Genomic DNA, 22,118 nt, shown 5'->3' with positions numbered 1-22,118 from the left:
CTGGTAAATTGGTTCTCAGTTCATTTATTTTAGCATGCATAGTCGTCTATTGTTTCAGTGTTGCCATGGCACTCTGAATCAGTCTCAGTGATTGTCATGTTCCGATCATATGAAAGACATGTCAGTCTCAGTGACTCATGGACGTTATGACAATCTGATTCAATGCTTCACCGTTTTGCACAAACATAACTATGATTCACAGCAGTGTATTTTCCCTCTTGATCTCATGGAAATATGACTTTTGTATACAACTAATACTACTACATTTTCAAACATGACTCGAGTCTTCAGTTGCAAAACACGTAGTCGTAAAAGCTGCTCGTTTACATGGGATTAGCATGTGGATGAGGAGGCGGGTCCATGCCGCTACAGGCCGTTCATGCCTTTCTGAAAAAGGAACTCGCCACTGACCCTTTTTATTCTTGGCGCTACTGCATCTTTCCATATGTCATGAAAATAGTTTTTTTTATGATTCAGTGTTTCAGGATTTGGGGTTTTGATTGATCATTATGGAACACACCCATAATAAAGAATAAAACGTGTCTTCTCCCAGCAGTCTTTCATGCTTGCTGACCTAAATAACCCATATGAGGTATTAACATGCACGCAAACACAAATTTGCGGCACACTAATTCATTTTTAGTCAGTGTTCCCATTTGAAAAGGATGCGGAAACTTTGCTGCTCTTATTCCTGGAAAATGATTCTTAAATGAGCAAACATTTACTGAATTTAGTTAGCTTAAACTGGACTTTTTCTTTAGCCTCGAATGAGAACTCTAATATATATTTAGAGTAGTAGATACCATTCTAATCCTGGTCACAATCCGACCTCTTTATGTAATCTCTAACTGTAAAAACAAATGACTTTTGTTCCAGAACACCATCTAAAAAACAAAGAAAACACGCACGTTTTAAGGGAGAGATAAATAAAACAACAAAAGGCAATGCTGCTTTTTCCGCTGAAGTGCCACCCACCTTTTTCTCGTTGGTCGGTCAGAGAGGGGAGGGGACACACACACACACACACACACACGCACACACACGCACACGCGCGCGCACACACGCACGCACGCACACACGCACGCTGCTGATGTCAGACTCCAGTCATGTCGACCCTGCTCAGCACCACCGGCACCATCATGGCTTTTCTACGGAGACGTAAGTTAAAAAAAAAAACGGCTCCGACGTCGCATGCAACTTCCCATTTCCTCTCTGCTACATTAGAAACCATCTTAACCCCTCAAATTGTCGCTTACCTGTGAAATAAATAAAAGCATCTTTCGGGGAGCGGGTCAGGATGGATGTTTTGGTTGCGCAGCAGCAGGATGCTGTCGGGGGAAGCTGCTCTGCTGCGACGCTTCATTGAGTATTAGAAGGATAGCGGATAGAGAACATATCAGCGCAGCGCAATAAGGTCCCGCAGATTGCACCGGGAATTCTATGAGCACCGTGGCTTCAGGCATTCACAAAGCTAATGCAGCTCCATGGATGCCTATGTTGCGTTCATGTGGCGTCGTTTTTTCTGTAACACATCTACGCATCTATTCTGTGGAAAGGTTTTTTTTATTTTTTATTACCGTCCTGTAATTTGTAATGAGGGGAAAAGCAGGCTTCCTATGTGATAGTTTTCGTTTCAGTTGTCGTTTTGTGCCTCTAAAGCTGTTAACGGAATGTCTGCCTCCGTAGGATCGCTCGAAAAGATATTTAGCACACAATGTCTGAACATTATTTACTCATCTAGACCCTCTGGATGACAATATAATCCAGGTACCCAGCGCATGGCCATCTTTGTTTTGCTTTGAAAAGAGGCACAACATGGGAAACAGACTTGTTATCCAGATGGGGAGATCATTGGGAAGCAGTAAACAGTTTTGTGTTTTTAAACAGCATTGCCGGCCACGACGGGTGCTTGAGGGAAGGTCTCAGCACGCTTTCCACACTGAGGCGGCAGACCCTTTGCCAAGCGGGCTGTCAGCTGGAAGGTTAGGCCCTACGACAACGCCGTCTTTGCCTTGCACCACTGTATAGGCATTTCATTCTTTTCAAATTCTTAATCGCAAATTATCATTTGCTGATATTAACGCTCTGAATCCAGTGAAAAGGGTTTGATCTTTTAGAAACAACAACAACAACAACACTACCTAGTGGCCACAGGAAATCCTATGTTGAAAGCTTTCACATTTTCCTCCTCAACGATTCATCAAATCCATCTAAATTTTTCAGAAAAGCCCTAAGACATTGATAATGCTTCATTGTGAAGATGTGAAGAACACCTAAAACGGTGAATATGGAAAATTGTTATCCTGATGTAAACAGATCAAACCTGCGGTCAGATATTTTCCAAATATCACATATTTAATGAGGCCCAAAGACATCTACAGGCCATTTTACTATCACAGCCATAACGCCACCTACTGGTAACAGCCTGTCTTTGTACACTGACTTGTCCGCTTTCTTCCTCCTGTGTCTCTAAAGGCTGGCGCACGCTTCTTCGTCTCGTTTTACTTCCTGGTTCTAAAAGTCTTGCGTGTGTTGCAGAGCAATTCACCTCCAGAACAACAGGTGGAGTAACGTGTTTTGTTGAAGACGACCTAGAGAGTCACGACTTTGTGTGTGGAAGTCGTTGGTTTGTTTATTTATTTATCATAGACTTTATTGCCCCGTGCATCACCACTGTTGCTTTTCATCAAGGACACATTTGTCCCGTATTTTCCTCCACAACTTTCTTCCCCTCGACCGGCAAACCGGCGTTTGTGGAGATCTCCCTCCATGAATCGGAGGCCATCCGCGCGTCCTTATAGTCCACCAATGACGGTTTGTAGAAGTGGTCATATTTACGGATTTCTTCCGACAAAAGCTCTTCAATCTGATTCGTTCTCTCGTAAACATTCTTCGTTTTAATAATGGTGGTATTGTGCTGTGAAACTGGAAATGTGAGACTTCGGATAGGATCTAGTTAGCAGACCAATCGCAGCCTTGTGGGGTGCAGGAGGCTTGCATCGCTTTTGACGCTAGTCTTGAAAAATGGTCGACGCACGCAAGGATGCAAGGAGGCGTGAAAAGGCACGCAAGGGACACGCAAGGGACTCTTCCGTCTGCGTGTCCTTGCGTCTCTCTGAAAACGCAGAAGCCTAAACTAGGCTTTAGTATCAACAGTAACGGCACATTCTCCTAGTGCCGGATACGTCTAACGCAATCGACCAGTTGATCGCCAAGGCAGTGCCGGTAGATTGCCTGCCATTGGGAAAAAAAATCACGTCGCGTCACCACGCATGTGCAGTCAACCGCGGAACTAACTTTGAAAAGTAGCTTGTGGGGCGAAAAGGTGTGGGCACCCACCCCTGTTCTAGCGCTTACACAAGCTGCTGAGTGAATGTATTGACAATATCGGTTGTTAGCCACTGACTAGTCCTTCATGATCTGATGCAGCAGCTGTTTCACCGCATCCTGCAGCTCGACTCACTGCACTTCTTCCCTGTTTCCTCAGCTATTTGTTTCTCCTTCCTCCGTTCAATTTCCTACAATGTAAAAAAATAACCTAAATTTTATGGAAAATAACTTTTAAAATGTTTTTTGAATTATGATACAAAACTCTTCAAGTAAAAATATTATCTGTAAATTAACAGCCCGGTCAAATGACTGGCTGCCAAACACAACCCGTAAAATTAAGGTAAGATAACTTCAAATGATGCAAAAACCATAAATTTACAAGAATTTTCCGTAACAATTTTACAGAGAGACACATTTATTTTATAGATTTTTCTTGTAGTATTATAATGAAACAACTTTAATAAAGGGAATTATGTATTATGTATAAATATGTAAATATATATACACAATTTAACAGCCTACACATACAACTAAATACACACATTTATTTTATATTAGTCAATTTTTCCTATATTTGCTATGTTACCACCCTAAACAATTGCTATTGGCTGTCTCACTATGTTACTTTTCTTTTTTTACCGTGTACCGGTCTAAGTTTCTTCTTCCATTTGATCTCCCAAGACAGTGGACAAAGTTTTTTCTTCTTCATTTTATTTGCAGAGGAATTGTTTCCAGTTTATTCGCAAATGGCCGCTTCCAGCAGATTGCCAAAAGCATTGTAGGAATGTATGCGTAGAGATTGTAAAGCCCACAGAGCCAAATTAAAATAGTTTTACAGAATAATGATAAATGCTACCAGTGTAGTATTCATAAACTAAACATGCTATCAAACAACTCTTCCATTACCAGACAGGATCAGGTTTTTGATTAAACGGGCCGTTAGCTTCGAAGCGGAGGACCTTAATGCACTTTCTTTATCCCTGTCTGCTCCATCAATGACCTGGTCTGCCTGCTGTCTGTCCTCGTCAGTGATTAGTGTGATTACATGAGTCAGATAGATGACTTTGTGCAGTTGCCTCATGACCATGCTGCTCCTACGTTTGTGCAGAGGACGGATTAGCGCACTCAGGTTGATTAATGTAAAGTCTTCTCACACACTCGGCTGACCAAGCTGGTTCTCAGTTATTTAAAGCCATTCTGAAATACTCCATTATTCAGCCAGTGATGCCACAACCGTGTCTCCAATGGCAGGAGTGGTGGGGGTTCGTAGTTCACTGAGCAGTGCTTTTTGGGGCGGAACTGTTTCTGTACTAAGAGGTTCCATCAGGAAGAGCCACAAGCTCCATAGCAACGGCCTTGACAACAACACATTGACACACATACGGACAAATCAGTGTTGAACGCAGATGTGTAGTGCATTGTTTACGTTTTTATATTTGGTTCAATTTCGAAATAATTTATCATTATTCATTTTTTAATTGTGGTGGAAATTAGGATAAATTGGTTGTGAATGGATGGTGACAACCTTTAGATATTAGTCTTTATTTCGTTTTTTTTATTTTTATTTATTGATTTAATAAAAAAAAAAAACGCTTCAATTTGTTATTTAAAAAAGGTTTAATAGCTGCAGTTTCTAGTGCTTGTGGGAAGTCACTAGAGAGGAGGGATGTGTTTACAACTTGTAGTAGTGGACATGGAGTTTGTTGGAAGAATTTTTAAGCAGCAGGAGGAGGACTTCAGATGTTGTATAATGTCATCCAGACTTGTGTGGTTGATTGGATTCAATTGTGTCATGGTGTTTGAACAGGTTATTCTGAGATCGGGACACAGCATATCCTGTGTTTTTTGTGGAGGCACTGACTGCTTGTCTAATTGTCTGAATGTTATCAGTAAAAAAGCTGGCAAATACATTGCATGCCCAGGTTGATTGGAGCTCAGCAGCCACTGACACTGGTTTGTTAGCCTGTCAGCGGTAGCAAAAAGGACTGTCTTGCATTTAAGTTCATTCACATAAGTTCCAAATTATAATTATAAAGTCTGTCTTAATAGATCAGGTCACAGTGTACCTGGAGATTTGTTTTTCGCCACCTGCACTCAGCCTTCCAACACTCTCTTTTCTCTATTCCGGCCAGTGTGGCATTTCTCCAAGATCCTTGCTTACCTGAGACAACTTTCATTTTAGTGGGTGAAATGTCATCAATACTATTTTCTGCTTTGGAACAGAAGCTGTTTACAAGCTCATTGTGATGCAGGGGAGGGCTGGTATTTATATACACTTCTGTATAGTATAGTATGTAACGCCTTTTCACAACCTTGGTCTGGACACTTTATGTGCAAGGAGAGAAAGAAAACGCAGAAATCATACACCACATAGTTTTATCGACTCTGTTTGGCGGATTATCAAAATAGATATTAAAATCATCAACAATAACGATAACAATAACACTTAAATTCAATACAGGTTACAGGTGGACGTCAAATCCACGTATTCAAATGGAGTGAAATGAACAATGGCCCTCTGCTTGCATTTAAGAGAATCATCAAAGTAGCAACTTAAAGTCATTGATTAAAAACATTTTCGTGACCGAGACCTGACATTTAATAAAGCTGAGTTTAATGTGTTTAAAGCTTTATTTGCCGCATTTATTTGTACAGGCAGATGAGGAATGAATGGTAGTTGTCACTAGCAAAGTCACGTTTGGGTCTCTGCATTAGACCTTTGTAGAACACTGACAGCTAGTAGAAATGTTAGCAATGGCTAGCAGTCATATTTTAAGTTTAACTCAATTAATTTACCAGAATGAGAACGCTAGTTAATTCATATATGATCTCCCAGCCGATTAGGCCTCAATTCAAGGCACCTTTGGGTGCACAAGACGTTAAAAAGAGATTTGTATTGCAAATACACAGCTTATCGGCCTAAATAGTCTATTTAAAGATGTGTATATACATCTTAATATAAGGCACTGTTCAGTTGGCTGAATAATAATGGCACAACTGACCTCACTGTCATTCTCTTTGCCCCTACAGTCATCTTGGTTTGAAAGCGGCTGACTAAAACATACCCGTCATTGGTCCTCACTACTCTCTCCTCTCCATCTGAAAAACTGAAACGAGCTGAAGGTGGGTGGTCTGCTCCATCGCTCTGCGGTGCAGCAGCTGGAAAGCCGGCCAAGAGCAGCACAGAGCTTTTGCTTTACATGTGGTCTGCTGCAACAGCAGATGTGTTTGTTGAAGAAGGTACAGGGAGATAAAGAGGACCGGAGAGTGTGTTTTAAAATGTATGTGTAGGTGAGTGGGGAGAGGCCAGAGGATCACTTACAACATTGCAAAGTAGTACATAAAGTAGAATGTGAAAAACAGCTTTGTGCTGTAAGAAGTGCAGTGCCCCATATTTCTAGAAGAGTGAAAGTATTTAATCAGCTTAATTTACCTTTACGCATTTCACAATTACGGTTTCCTTCTGATACTTTTTTTTTGCAAAACTTTTCTATTTTGATGGACCTCTTGTGCTGTATGTCAATTGTAATCACATCAATTTTTACTGTGGACCAAAACCACTGGTGCTGGACTGCAAAAGGCCGTCCTTGGGACTGTTTCAAGGTGGAACGCTAGTGCAAGTCGGTGGAGGATTATCTGCAACGTTACCAGAGTTTCCATTAAATTGATCTGCGCGCAGAGTAGATCGGTGCAGAGTCAGTGTGAAAAGCTTTCACAGCAGCCAGCCATTTTCTACAGGACGGAAGCTGAAAAAAAAATAGATAAATTCACTCCTTCGTACACGCCCCGAAGCAAGTTTTTTTTAATTTTCCTTGGTCGTCTTTAATTTGTTTGTTTAATTTGTCTTTAACTGTTAAACTTAACAGAAAACGCAATTTCACTTACTTTCAACTAGTCCAGCAGACTATGGGTGCTGAAAGCGCCCCATAAATACAACCCGACTGAATGCAATCCACCACGGAGGATACCAGAACCCTAACGTGTTGCACGGGTTACACTAGAAAGAGAAACTCATATGTCTATATTGCTAATTCTTGTTTGTATATTCTTATCTTATTTTACATTATCTTACTTTATGCATATATTTTATTCTTATATTGCACGAAGTCAAATTCCTCTATGTGTAACATATGTGGCTTCTGATCTATTTTTAAAGCCTAGGAAATCACTACTATCGTGGTAGTCATGTATGTTTGATATAAATTACATGACTGCGGTAGTAGCACAGAAATTACTCATTTGCATTACCTGAATTATAGTGAGGCAGTATGGCTGTATTGTTCATTGTTTTTTGCACGTTTTTTCAAACTCATTCCATTCCTATGGAGCATTTGGGCTCGGTTTAAGGGGAGATTTGGGGACAAATGGTCAGTCATTTTTCACACGATTCCGGATGAGTCAAGAAACTTGATTATTTTGAGGCATGTGCTAGCAACGCTGCGGGAGGAGTAGCGTGCCAACCTTTTTGTAAAAGAGAAGAAGCACGCTGAATAATCCAGAGTATGCTCTGCTTTGCAGCCACACTCAGCAAGACTTACTCCAAAATAAATCAAATGTAATTCAACTCTTATTTCACATTGTTAACCCGCTATGTGGTCAAAGTGGATGCAATCTCTGAACTCCATACAATGATGAGACACAGTCCACCGCCTTTTGGGTTTGACCGCAGGGGGTTGTGGGTAAAGCGGACTGCTAGTCCATTAATAAATGAAACAACCATGTGATGAAGACATATGGCCACAGTCTGATCTGCCCTCGGCTGGAACTGTGTGTGCGCGTGTGTGTGTCCGTGTGTGTGTGTCCGTGTGTGTGTGCGTGATCCTTGCAATGAAATGTCGACAGTAATGACAGGGAGATACAGAGATAGAAGTGGACCAATAGATGATAGACGCAAGCAGTGTGTGGGCTGAATGTGTGTGTGAGTCAGTGGGCTGTTATATACAGAGAGATGCTTTGGCCTCTCTCGCTCTCTGCTGCTGCAGCTGTTTTGACCACACACACACACACACACACACACACACACACACACACACACACACACACACACACACACACACACACACACACACACACACACACACACACACTAAGGACTGGAGTAACCGTGTATTAGTAGTGAGAGTTAAGTTTTGTGTGTTTCTTAAGTTGAGATGATCACAATAGTGGCAATTAGATGTTTTTAATTACAGAGCTCTTTGCTGTTGCTGCTAGAACAGATTTACTGCACCGTGAGACAACTGCTGCATCTAAGCAGTAAGGATGTCAAATGCACAGGGTAGATGTTCCCATTACATTGAGTAATCTACGCAACGTAATATGTAATTTCTCTGGACTCAAAAAAATACATGAAAGAGAAAAATAATAAAACAGAATCCATGTACAGCAGGAATCTGAAAACAATGTCTTTTGCAAATTAATTATGCACATTTTCAATATTTAGAAATGAGAATATTGCTTTCTAGCAACATAAAGAGTAGGTGCCGTTTTGGGACAGCTCAGCTTGTGACGCATCTCGTAGCCTGCGAGGAACTTCGTTCTCTCTGCAATGTTTCTCCACAGCCACTTCACCTCCTCTTATACAGTAGAGGCATGAAGCCTCAGGAACACTAATCTTTCACTCAAGCAGAATTATTTTTTTAACTCATGCAGACTGACTGCACCTCAGTATGCACCCACCAGCGCCCAAATGTAAAATGATTTTTGTAAAAACACATCCTTGCATTATGTGCACTTGTACTTGAAATTCACAACATCTCACTTCAAAATCATTACATGATTAAGAAACACTGCACCGTACAATGCTGTTAGGGAAGTGGTGGTTAGTGGTGGCTATTGTGAACCCGTGCTCATTTCTGAATTATTAATATACTGCAGACATTCCACCCGACTCAGATTTGCTCGGAAGACTTCTCTCAATGAGGTCTTGCTGATGTGCTAAATCCAATTCTTATTGTCAGACATTTGTCCCATCCAAATGGACACATTGGTGACTTCACCTGTTTTCAATCTTCTAAAGAGGCGTTAGGATTCCAGGTATTTGGTTTCTTCTCACCGCTGACTTTTCTATTGTTTGATCCAGATAATATGGATTTGGGTTGCAAAAACAACTCCATCAATATTGAAGATTAAAGAGTACTTTGCACGCCCCTGGTTGGGTTTTTCTTAACACTCTTTAAAGGAGGAACGGCTCTGTAAAGGGACCCCAGAGCCGGTAACGTCCACATCCGATAATAGTTCACCGTAGACCCTCCCAAAGCGGTTCCCTGGGAAACCTTTCACAAATGGTTGAAGGTATAATCCTTTATGTTGGGTTCTGAGCAAAACCCTCTGAGAGGTTTCCAGGTGTAACCTTTATGAAAAAACCTGCACGGAGCAGTGAGGAATTGACCTACATTGACCTAATTAACTTATATGAGGACAGGCCTAAGAACGTTATATGGTTCTAGTTGGCACTTTTATATTCAAGAGTGAATGAAGCCAATAGAGGTCTAGTATACAAATAGCTTACAAATAATGAAATCTTCAATGAAATCATCTTCTAGTACATTATGAATACCATGGCGGGGGGGGGGGATTTATGGCAGCAGATGGGAAACAGCAAAGCGTTGGCTTGCAGACTTAGTGGGCCCCTGGCAGCATTTAAAAAAAACACACACACTCACACACACAAACTCGCTTTGTGACTATCTTCTCTGCCAGGACATGGGGCGTGACATATTTGCCATTATTGCCCCTGTTGTGGGAGGTGGAGGGTGCAAAGTGACTTACTGAGCCGACATGGCCACAGGCCTCTCTTGCCAGTCGGCCCAAGGAGTTTTCTGCAATATGTTTCCCAGAGACAAATAACCACCATCTCTCCCGTCTCCCGCAGCTATCTGATGATGGATCTGTTCCGCAGAGGAGAGCTAGGGCTGTTGGGAGGAGGAGAGGGCCTGAGGGAAGACGTGGGCATTCCTGGGATCAGCTGGCCGGCCAATCGGCTGCCAGAGGACATGTATCCGGCATCAGGGTTGGCCCTGGCAGCTGCCTATCACGACATCAAGACCCGGCTGGCAAGTCTGGAGAGGGAGAACAGTAGCATCAAGAGGAAGCTCAAACACTACGAGGTCAAGATGGAAAGCAGCTCACTCCCACTCCCACACATGCATAGGATATAATTAGATATCATAAGGCTTTCATGATGTGAGATTTTTTCTGCAAAGTTGCTCTCCTCTCCTGCAGTTTCCTATGGTCAGTGAATTTGGAGAGGAAAGGATCCTGTGCCGTTCCTGTGAGCCCATCGTCAAGGACACCAGTGTAATCCAATCAGAAACCACCAACCTGCAACAGAGGATCAACTCTCTCACTCAGGAGGTACTTTGCTGAAAGGTTACATAAAAGTGTTGCAGTGCCGGAGTATAAAACGGAAGGTAAGACGGGAGGAAAAATGAGTTCCAGTGATTTCAACACAAATTATTGTACAGAGCTGAGTGTTATAGCGTTAATCTGATCCCTGGTCAGTCTAAACGGATTGATTTGCATTGGGGACAGAGCACTGAGTAAAATTCCATAAAACTAAATTGATATCCTCCGGAAACACACAAATACAGAGCGCCATCTCCATTCAACTTAACAAAATGAAGGTGCCATCTGGAACCAAAAATGGTTCTTTGGAGTGAAACCGTAGGAGTATGGAGCCAAATGGAAACCATTTGTAGTTCCTCAAGGAACCTTTTTAGAACAACGTTCTTTGAAGACCCATTTCCATAAAGGGTTTTCTTTAATGAAATAAAGATCAACGATTTCTTCAAGCTTAATATATTAATTACACCTTACTAGGTGTACTTACTAAAGGGTTGGAGCCCATTTTGCCTTCAGAACTGCCTTAATTCTTTGTGGCGTACTTTCAGCAAGGTGTTGGAAATCACGCAGTACCTGCAGATTTGTTTACTGTATATGTGTATATGTATGTGTACATAAAGACGTGTATGTTTTTAGCTATAACCCCTCCTGTCACAGCTCCAAAAGAGTAAGGAAAGAGAAGAGAGGTTGGAGGAAGTCATTCAGGCTTATGAGAAGATTCACTTGGAGAAAAGCAATGTCCAGAGAGACCTGGACAAGATGGTAAATGCACACACACCTCGTCATAGTGTTCTACAAGTGTTGGGCAGCATGGTTGACTACATTTCTTGTGTTGTGCATTTGTCAGACGACTCTAGCGGAACAGCATGTGGAGCACATCTGCGGCCTGGAGTCGGCACTCAGACAAAGAGAAAGCTCCGTGCAGAAGCTCAATGCCCAACTCCGGGGAAAAGGCACACTTCAGTCTCAACTCCACACCAGCCTGGATGTACCCAGGGGTGGGTTCTGTTCAGATTCACAGTAGTAACTAGTAGATTATGATGGTGATAATAAAATAAATAGAACTATGGGTGGCAGTAATCAGGACCACTTCAATCCATTTAGCAGCAGTCCGGCGAGGAGCTTCTAGCAGCTAGAGGCTTAGGTTGCTGCAGGACATCTCATAGAAGTGTTCTTTCAAATCAAAATGACAGCTTCATTTCTTTATTGAAAGAGAATAGGACACTGATGGGTTTTTTTTCATGGTAAATATGTTTTTTTTTCTTCTACTGACTGGCTTGGGTAAGGGTTTGATTGACAGATGTTTTAATTGAATTGACAGCCAGGTAATTCCCTTTTTCAAAATAGTTTTAATGGCGTATTTCTCAGTACTACCATTGTAATTCATAGTTTTGTAGGGGCCATGATTTTAAGATAGTGGCAGACATAAGCAGTTTTTCCTTTCCAGCTGGCAGCCTTCAATTTTGTCACATGACACCTTGGTAACCAAGGTTTTGCAAACCTAACCAGTTATTCATAGGGCTTTGCCTCAGAAGTAACGTCAGCATTGCATTTCTGATTTTAAATTAAAGGAGAGCCACACACAACGGCATTAGAATAAAAATGTATGTACATATGCTTTACAATATGACCTAAAATCCATGCTTTTGGAATGGCAAGTTAATTCCTCTAAACCCTTTGGTGATTTGTACGAGAACTACTGGATATAGCACTGGACTAAATGTCTGGTTCCCCTCAGAGGGCCGGGGGCCGACCCTGCAGAGCTCCCGCAGCCTGGACGCCCTGTCCGACCTGAAGCTCCAGCAGCTGGAGGCCGAACTGGAGGGGGCCCAGTGCCAGGCGGAGGCCGCCCGTCAGAGGGAGGCGGAATTGAGGGCCGACATTCAAAGGCTGCAGCAGGAGGTGGTCCAGCTACGGGGAGCGCAAAGACAGGTGGGCCTGCTGCTACGTGAAAACAAATGTAGTCATGATTTGGTTCAAAATTTGGCAAGGAATGAGGAACTATCGAATGAGTCCTTTATTACAAAAGTAGTAGTAGTAAAAGTAGATCTAGGAATTCTTTTTTTTAAGTATTTGCTGATGATTGCTCTCAGATTTTTGTACGGTTGTGTTTGTAACTGCAGAACAGTTACACAATCGCTACAGTTACACACAAGAGTTAAAAACTCTTCCAGCTGAACCACATCCGGCCACATGGTCCATACTGATAGAGGGCAGCCTTTCACCTTCCGTACGATCTACGTTTACAGTCATCAACGTATAAAAGAAGTTAAAAAAATGCTTTTTACCAGGAATCAGGAAACATTTATTACCAAAATATGTCAGACATACAAGGAATTTGACTTGGCGGTTGGCGCACAACAGCAGACAGTTGGACAATGGACAACAAGACAGATAAGATAACATGGAATAAGAGGAAGAAAATAAAATATAAGGCTATGGGTTAGAATGTAAGGGTATGGGTTATTTAAAAAAATATAGGAACCAGCAAACAGATAGGCATACTCTACACAACCGTGGTGTGTAGAGTATGCCTATGTGAATGTGACAAGTGTATGTGCATGTGGAGTGTAAATGGAGTGATCGGTGGAAAAATGGATGTCAGAGTCAGTCAGTGGGGGACCGGGCTCTGTTGATGAGTCTGACTACTGACGGGAAGAAACTGTTTGTGTGGCGGGAGGTCTTAGTCCTGATGGACCTCAGCCTCCTGCCAGATGGAAGGGGCACAAACACCTTTTGTCCAAGGTGAAAGGGGTCGGTGTGACGACCCCTGCTGTGGAGGCAGCAGCCTTCCAATGGGATTTGGGTTTGGTGATTGAAGGCACCTGGGCCCGGTGCCCTGAGATTGGAAAGCCCCGTGTTCATTCATTCATTCTGGCGCTCTCTCTCCTCTCTCCAGCAGACGTCTGGTGTGGTAGGGCAGCCGCCTGTTGAATCCTGTTTCCTTTTGGTTAAATGCCCTTGACAACACCCATCTTTTACACTCTACCCTCATGCACATCCTACACTACTGATAATACTGACATTCACATCTCATCTGGAATGGTTGTGGCTTTTTCGTTGTTATTATGTTAAATAAAGAATATGTTAAACCTCGTAAACCAGTGCAACTCCAATCTTGTCATGGCCCAAAGAGCCAGGTCAATCTTTTCAGCTCGCTTCAGGGTCCTAGAACAAGTGCTCGAGGGACGGCAGATTGCAGCCGATCACTGTCTCTGCAGAGTGGATGACACGCTGCAGCCTGCCCTTGTCCTTGGTTGTGGCTGCAGCGTACCAGACGGTGATGGAGGAGCAGAGAATGGACTCCATGTAGGCCGTGTAGAAATGCACCATAATTGTCTTTGGCAGATTCAATTTCTTCAGCTGCCTCAGGAAAAACAATCTCTGCTGAGCCTTCTTGGTGATGGAGCTGATGTTCCGCTCCAACTTGAGGTCCTGGGTGATGATGGAGCCCAGGAAAGGAATACACAGTGGTGACGGGGGAGTCGGGTGGCACTCGGTTGTGGATTTTCAGGAAGAACAATCTCCACTGTTTTCAGAGCGGTGAGCTCCAGGTTGTTTTGGCGTCACGTCACCGAATGGTCAGATTCCCACCTGTAGGCGGTGGCATTCCCACCAGAGAGGTGGTGTCATTCGCAAACTTCAGGAGCTTGACGGACTGGTGACTGGAGGTGCAGCTGTTTGTGTACAGGGAGAAGAGCAGAGGGGAAAGAACGCAGCCTTGGGGGGAACCGGTGCTGATCGTCCGAGAGGCAGAGACATGTTTCCCCAGCTTCACGTGCTGCTTCCTGTCAGACAGGAAGTCTGTGATGTACTTGCAGGTGGAGTCGGGCACGTGCAGCTGGGAGAGTTTGTCCTGCAGCAGAGACGGGATGATGGTGTTGAAAGCAGAGCTGAAGTCCACAAACAGGATCCTGGCGCAGGTTCCTGGGGAGTCCAGATGCTGGAGGATGTAGTGCAGGGCCATGTTGACAGCATCGTCCACAGACCTGTTGGCTCTGTAGCCGAACTGCAGGGGGTCCAGGAGGGGGTCGGTGCGGGTCTTCAGGCGGGACAGGACTCGCCGTTCAAAAGACTTCATGACTACAGAGCATTACAGCATTAGCATGATTGAAAGGAGCCCTTCCTTTTGTTTTTCATAGCAACCGGTCAGGAGTAAAGCCAGACCAAAGCAGTGCCAGTGTCTGCCATGTTAACATAAATCATAGGAAAAAAGAGGCGTTTAACATCACTTTTGGCTTTCCATAGTCCTTAAGCGTCAGTGGTGGTTGAAGGATGGTTTGGGACTGTATGTAGATAAAAGTCAGTGAGTCAAAATAGTTGCACTGGAGTAAATGGATGGCGTGTCAAGAGAAATGTCTCAAAGTGCTGCTGCTCTGACCTCAGCGTTGTGTCCCTCTCGGTCACAGGACCCGTCCCAGCACTGTGAGCACTGTGACGTGGAGTGGATAAAGAAAGCCGGGGACGAGCAGTGAGTGGTACCCTGGAAGCAGTCTATAGTACTTGTCATTTACGTGTATTATCTATTCAGTATCTCTCTTTGTGTTGCAGGGTGAACCTAGCATTAGCCTACACCGAGCTAACCGAGGAGCTGGGCCGCGTTCGCAACCTGGCGGTTAAACAGAGTGACCTTCTGAGACATGTCTCACAGGAGCCTGGTAGGACTTCATGCCATCGTTACGTTTTGCGAAGTAGTTTGTTAAGAGATGGTGAGAATCAGCTTGAAAGTCTTTGGAAAAATGGACTCGGGTTCGCTGAGTGTTTTGTCATTTTTATTCCACGAAGGATTGAGCGGCTTTCCTGGCCGCTTGACCGGCACAAACGAGATAAAAAGAAACAGTGTCATTCTCAATGCACCTTCAAAGGAGGAAATAAACCTTTTAACTTGTTGTGTGCTATTTGCACTTAAGAAGTAATGTCCATAAATCGAAGCCTCATCGTAAAAGAACGTCCAATAGACATTGCTGAAAGAGCCACGCAGGCACAGTAAACGTTATCCAGAGAGCTGGTGTAAACGAAGAGTGTGAAGAGAGTATTTATAAAGGAACACCCCCACAACACGTGCGTTTTTGGGTGAAGTGAAAGAATGCAACAGCTGAGTCATGAAACACGATGACATGTCATTTATCATAATATGTAACATATTTTTACTGTATTAGTTTTTTAGAATTTTCAAAAAAACATGTATCAATATTCTCCTTATTAATGATGAATTATTTAACTAAGCAGTGGTGTAAAAACAATAATTTTAAAGAGTCTTGCATTTGTTGCTGCAGAGCCCCTACAATGCACAGTCACTGCAACCATTTAAATTCAACTTGATTAAATGAAACATACCTTGTTTGGCTTAGCTTGCTTCATTGAGTTTAGTCTGTGACTTTTTCTGACCATATACAGAATGTGCAGATGTGTGGCCAAGTTACCCAAAGTGACAATTGTGTTATTGTTGTTATGCGCTATTATTAGTGTAATGATACACTAGCCAATGCAACGTTTTTGTTTAAAGACCATAAGGTCATGTTTACTATGTTTACTGAGGGAATAAACTCATAACTTCAATTGGAACAGAGGAGTCGCCCCCTGCTGGTAAGCAGAGAGAAACCAAGTTTTGAGACTTTCTCCTCAGCTTCACTGTGCAGATTGCCGCCTGGCCACAACTAGAGAGTCATACCAGCGGAAATGTGTCCTAACGGCCTCCACATCCGTGGTTGGCGTGTTTTGTTGAGGGGTTTCCTCATTTCCCGGCAGCTTGTGGCGGTGTTCTCAAGTTACAGTCCTTTTAGGATGCTCTCTTGTTCTCTTTCTCCCTCAGTCGCTCGTCCAACCCCTGCTCCTCAGCATCTTTCCCCCACATCGACCCAGCGCCCCTCGCTCTCCCCCGACAGGCTCTTTCCCACTCCCTCCCCTCCTCTCTCCCCAAGTGGCAGCCCCGCCTCCTACTCCCATCAGCCAACCTGTAGCCGTCTACGAGCCACGTTTCAGGGTCGCCGTAGTTACTCAGAGGTGAGGCGGAGTTTTTAGAGCATCAACATTTCACGTCATCTCGCAGTGAAAGTCTGACCTCTCATCCTCCTTTTTTTTCCTTCTTTTTTTCAGGTGTCTGACCCGTCCGGCACCCACAGGCCCCCAGGGTGGCTGATGAGGGATCCAGTGTCCACCTTCCCGAAACCCAGGCCCCTCCTGGGGGAGAAGCAGGGTTACGGCCAAATCAAAGCGCAGCTGCGCACCTCCTTGGTGGGCCTGATCCGACCGGCCTCGGCTCATGGGGCCGGAGGGGAGAGAGGAGGAGGAACGGGTGGTGGTGGGGAAGGGGACAGGGATGGGGGTAGCAGTCTGAGCAGCAGTCCTCATCACTGTGCCTTGGACCTGGACTTCCACCGGGCTTCTGAGGTAAGAATGATCTTTTGTTCACTTTCATCAAGTCCTTGACTTTTGGGGCTGAAGTCAACCAAGTCTTCAACCAGGTTGTGAAAATGTACTTAATCTTTAACCATAAATGAAAAGGTACCAAAAGAGTTCATTGAAATGATGTTGATACAGTTTCTTCAGCAGGTGTATCAACCCGGACAGTACCATTGTTTAAACATGTGTAACTGATTGCTAGGTGCACCTGTTGCTGACTGAGGCCATAAAGGGTTGCCCGCATAGACTGTATATTGTCGCAATGTCGCCCATTCTATATTTGGAATGTGGAGGAGTGACATAGTGACGACGTATACAGCTATGAAAGTAAGGAGCTAAGTAAATTAGCCTCACCCCATCACTGTTACCCTCTGGGTGCAACATTTCATAGACCGCTCTACATGCCCCTCCTCTCTTTCAGGTACATCACTTCCGTCGACTTGAGAACCCGCCTGAGCCCGCCCCCTTGGTGACGCCGCCGCAGTCCTCTGATGAGGAAGAGGTGATGGTGACGATAACGATGTGCTCGGCTCTTCTTGTGGCTTTTGAAGCTGGGTTTACTCACTTTGACGTCACTTTACAGGATGTTTGTACATATCTGTCGCCGGCCGCGAGCCCGCCTCGGACGCTCGGCGCGATTGGCTCGTCGTTACGTAGGGACCCGCCCCTGCACCACTCATTCTCGTCTCCTGGGAAACAGCCCCACCATCCCTCCTTCTCGTCCCCCCAGGGCCCTGCTACCCTCTCCTGCCATCTGCCTCCCTACATGACCTCTGAGCACGCTCAATCATGGCCGTCCATCAACGTGAGTACAAAAAAGCTAAAAGAATCACCTTGTTGGGAGACCACATCGACAACGACTCGCTTTGTTTTCAGTTTTAGCGATTAAAAGCTTCTGCCTGCTTGCTAGAGTGGCAACTGCTTTTAAAAGTTGAGCCCTATATATTTATGAAACAGTATCACCTGGTGTTGTTACCTTATATTGAGTTACATTATTATAGTCTTTACTACTTTTAATGTTCTACTTTGTAGCTTTGTATTGTGTGTTCTGTTCAGCCCTTATATTTTTGTGTTATATCTTTAATTTTGTTCGTGACTAGACTTTTTACTCTGTCTCTAAAAAAGCATGAGTTTTTAAACGGCTTCATTGGAACATTGCCATAAAAATTGGCTAACAAAACAGTTAAATAATGTTAAATCATCATTTTTTTGAAAGCTTAGACCAGATCTGATGGACATCAAAGCTTTAAATTGAAGCCTAAAATGAGCTTTCAGTCACTTAGCGTCTGTGTCTTCCTCTGTCTGCAGTTATGGATGGAGTCAGAGAGCGCAGTCCGGAGCTGTCCTCTGTGTCAGCTGACCTTTCCAACCGGTTACCCTGACGACGCCCTCATCAAACACATTGACTCCCACTTGGAGAACAGCAAGATCTGACTTTTTTTAAATTTTCTTTTTTTTTCTTTTTTAAATCAAGCCCTTTTAAACGCTTCGGCATGCTTCTTCCTACGGACCTCTGAATCCATGGCCTCCTCTCTTGGGAGACACATGGCTTGCTTAAGGGGCACTTTACTACGCCCTTCCTTCCAGATGTGGCATCTAACCAGCGACCCTTTGTTTACAGAACAAATATGTTTTTAAGTTATGAATTGCTTTATGTTAACCAAGGACCTGCGTACATTTCTAACACTATTCTATATCTCCTTTTTCTTATTTCACAACCAAACTCACTCAGACACCAACTTCACTTGTAAATAGAGCTGTGTGCTAAAATAAAAAGAGCTGTCTAGAGACGGAGGATGCTGGTGGTTCTGAGAGCAGTGGTGGATGTCTGAAGACGAGCTGTAGAACATCTGGCATATGCAACATTAGGAAAACCCGACCGCCATGCCTCTCATGTCGGTTTGTGGGGAGTCAATAAGATTTCTGGACCTGCAATAAACGGTTGTGTGATATAATGGTGACATGAAATAGTCTGCAGAGGTATTTCAGTTAACTTGGATTGATGTGATTACAAAATGAATACTTAAGGTCTAATAGCTAATTTCCAGATATACGACACGGCCTGTGGAACGAGGTTTGTTGGAAGGACACATCAATGAGTTATGAAGAGGCCGACCTGCACGTCATTTAATGATACTTTGGGGAACTTTACCTGATTATGAAACCGTCTCCATGTAACACAGACAAGTGGTCATTGTCAGCTCACCCATTGGCTTGTGGGCTGATGTTTTGAAGAATTTGGCAATTTCTCCGTTGCCATGTTGGATCAGGGCCGCTGCCATGTAGGTTTTTTTCTGCATCCAAAGAACAGAAGTGACCATGTTAGGCATTGAGAGGCGTGACGTTGAGACGGCGTATACGTCTCTACAAGCGGCACTGTCCTGTCAATCACAGTGAGCCCGCCCTAAAGCATCCCCCGCTTTATGGTCTATCTGACTCTAAATGGAACTTCATGCTGTATTGAAGAAGACTAGAGACCATAAACCCAATTCCTGCGAGGTCACGAAGATTCACCAGAGACTCTTTGAGCTCAGACTCCAGCAGGACCTCGGGCCGCTATCAGCCCGCCATCTGGCTTCGCCTTCACCCTTGACCTCAGGCTTCATTGTGTTTGAAGACTTATTGCTGGGGAGGGAAAGGATGCTCGGGAGAACCAGAACCACGTAGGGCAGACTGTCAAATGAGATGCACACTGGTGCTCATAAACAGTACTTATTTGGTCCACAGGGGCCACCAAAGTCAAGTTCTTCATGGTATCTTTAAACAAAAAAATAAGGAGAGCAAAAAAAGACACCTACTGCCATATTTTGGTGTGGTAATGAAAGTGCCTTGGGTAAACCGCAATATATATTTTCAACAGGTCTGTGGAAACGATTTGAGTTGAAAAAAAAAAACTATTCCAGTTTTATTAGGTCATGTTCTTTTCCGCATAATTGTAACTTTTTACATGATTACAACTTATATTTTGTGATCGACTTTTTGGTTAATTTGAGAAACGTCATATCCATCCATTATCAAGATTGCTTTCTTTGGCAATTGTTATCTGGTCTCTATAATGAAAGAAATAGCCCATAATTAAGAGAATTATAATGACTAATTGTGAAAAAATGTAAGACTTTTCTGATTAATACTTGTGATAGTATCACATCATTATAAAAACATTTGACCGTTTCACTCTTATAATTATGAGATAATCTAGGAAAAGTAGACTTGGAATTTATGAGGAAAATTGTGATTTAATTTCTAATTGTATACACTTTGGAATTCATAATCATGGAACTATAAATATAATTTATGAAATAATCAATAATTCTGACTGTTATCTTTGTAATAATCTGATAATTGTGACGTATCTTCTAGTATTCAATAGGCATACCATAGTTATGTCCGCAATTATGACATACAAAAAAATAGCATAATTAGTTGTGTCGTGATGTAATTTTCTTCATTACGGGAACATTTCTGAGAGTTAAGTCCCAATTTAAAATGAATATTTCGAAACATAGCTCAATATATGGCATATATCATAATAACAGAAAGGCTACCAAGCCATAATCATGAGAATATTTATGATATTTCATCGCATGATTGGAGTTCACAATTCTTAATTTTTTGTATTAATGAAAAATTATGAATGGCTTAAATTTTTTTTAAAAGCCTTTCATTGAACTGAAATGAAATGTTACAGCATAAGACATAACTGACATTACGTTTTTGTGCTGAAACATTCCACACTCAGTTTTTTATGTTTTGGATATTGCTCTAAAGACAGTTAAACCGTGAGAAACATCCGGCTTGTAATTCCTCATCACTTCCTGTGTCAGCTGAGAACAGCTGGATAACTACTGGCAGACATTTAACTGACTGGAAGGGATACAGCTTTCCGCTGTCGTTTCTCGGATTGTTCTTTATAATAGAAATAAAAGTTTGAGAACATAAAAGGTCCATAAAGGGTCCATAGTTTTCTTTCTTTCTCGGCCTCATTAATAGATTTTTGTGGATTTGCATTTGCGCTTCTCACAACATCCAGAGGCAGCAATTAAATAGATGTCTAGTGTACTAATGAGCTAAATACTAAAATCTGCATGCTAACATGTTACAAGCGCGTCACGATTCTTTTATTCATTTTTCAATCCCCTCTATAGTGTTGAGATGGAGGGAGAAAAATATTTTCTTTATCTTTACACGGTTGCGTCAAACAAAAACAACTTCTGACTTCAGGAGCAGTGTGGAGCATTCTGAGGGGGCTTTTGTTGGAAATGGAATACAATAATATATTAGTGTATAATCCAAAATCTAAATTGTTGGGTTTGTGTTACCTTTGAAAGAGCCCTTGATGTTCATGTATAGAAGTTTCTACAGTGACCCTAAATAATGCCTCTAGAGGACGGGTTATAGCTGCTATATATTTAACACACTGGCCCTTTGAAGGGGACATACTATGAGAACGCACATTTTCAGTGTTGGACCACATATATTTGGGTGAATGGAGATCCTATCCACCCACAAGCTCTGAAATAAGACTTAGTTTTCCTATGGACTGCCTAGATCAGGAAAACTACCATTTCAGACACAGGTTGAATACAGATTTATTCAGCCAAACATGAAAGATTTCAAACAACGCTAACATGATAAAAAGAATCATTCTAAAAATGATAATTATTTGTCCCCTTTAAAATCAGGGGCTTCGTTTGTTTGAATGCGTCAGTGTGGAATGCTGCAGCGCCTCAACCTGGTGAAGTGGGCAGGTGGATGGTGTAGTAATATGTACAATGTCCCTATTATTTGAACTGCTATGTGGTACAAATGGTTAAGTTAGGGCTATGAAATGGATGAACCTGTCTGGAAATCTTCTTGGGAAGAGAAGAACCATTGAACAAGGCTTCAGCAATGCAGCGGTCACCTCAGTTCTCTTAAAACGCTGCTGCTCACCTCTGCGTTTTCCATTGCTTCACAATAAATTACCCTTAGTTTTTTACATTAAATTGCTACCGCTGAAAAATACTACCCAAATAAAAAAGTGTTTGAGGTTGTGAAAGGTTGGA

The 22,118-nt window shown here is 42.9% G+C and overlaps 1 protein-coding gene across 1 annotated transcript; it reads left to right on the top strand.

Moving 5' to 3' along the window:
- The first annotated feature begins 1,048 nt into the window (after window positions 1–1,048).
- On the top strand, window positions 1,049–20,376 carry LOC120827389 (TANK-binding kinase 1-binding protein 1). Its single transcript, XM_040190240.2, has 13 exons — window positions 1,049–1,158; window positions 10,202–10,436; window positions 10,552–10,683; window positions 11,329–11,433; window positions 11,519–11,669; window positions 12,410–12,603; window positions 15,081–15,142; window positions 15,223–15,329; window positions 16,484–16,674; window positions 16,768–17,061; window positions 17,495–17,575; window positions 17,657–17,878; window positions 18,382–20,376. Exons 1-13 carry the CDS (start codon window positions 1,091–1,093, stop codon window positions 18,505–18,507), a joined length of 1,968 nt encoding a protein of 655 aa, XP_040046174.2. The 5' UTR covers window positions 1,049–1,090; the 3' UTR covers window positions 18,508–20,376.
- Window positions 20,377–22,118: the final 1,742 nt, after the last annotated feature.

The sequence above is a fragment of the Gasterosteus aculeatus genome, chromosome 11 (genome assembly GCF_964276395.1).
Source record: "Gasterosteus aculeatus chromosome 11, fGasAcu3.hap1.1, whole genome shotgun sequence".
NCBI lineage: Eukaryota > Metazoa > Chordata > Actinopteri > Perciformes > Gasterosteidae > Gasterosteus > Gasterosteus aculeatus.
Note: the sequence above shows the minus strand (reverse complement) of the source record. Positions and strands in the feature narration are given on the sequence as shown.

Bases quoted from the DNA above. Each gene is read 5' to 3' on its own strand.
- LOC120827389 (XM_040190240.2), top strand. From the start codon at position 1,091: ATGTCAGACTCCAGTCATGTCGACCCTGCTCAGCACCACCGGCACCAT. The intron at 10,437-10,551 runs GTCAAGATGGAA...CCTCTCCTGCAG, and splicing joins GGAAGCTCAAACACTACGAG to TTTCCTATGGTCAGTGAATT. The intron at 15,143-15,222 runs GTGAGTGGTACC...TTTGTGTTGCAG, and splicing joins AAGAAAGCCGGGGACGAGCA to GGTGAACCTAGCATTAGCCT.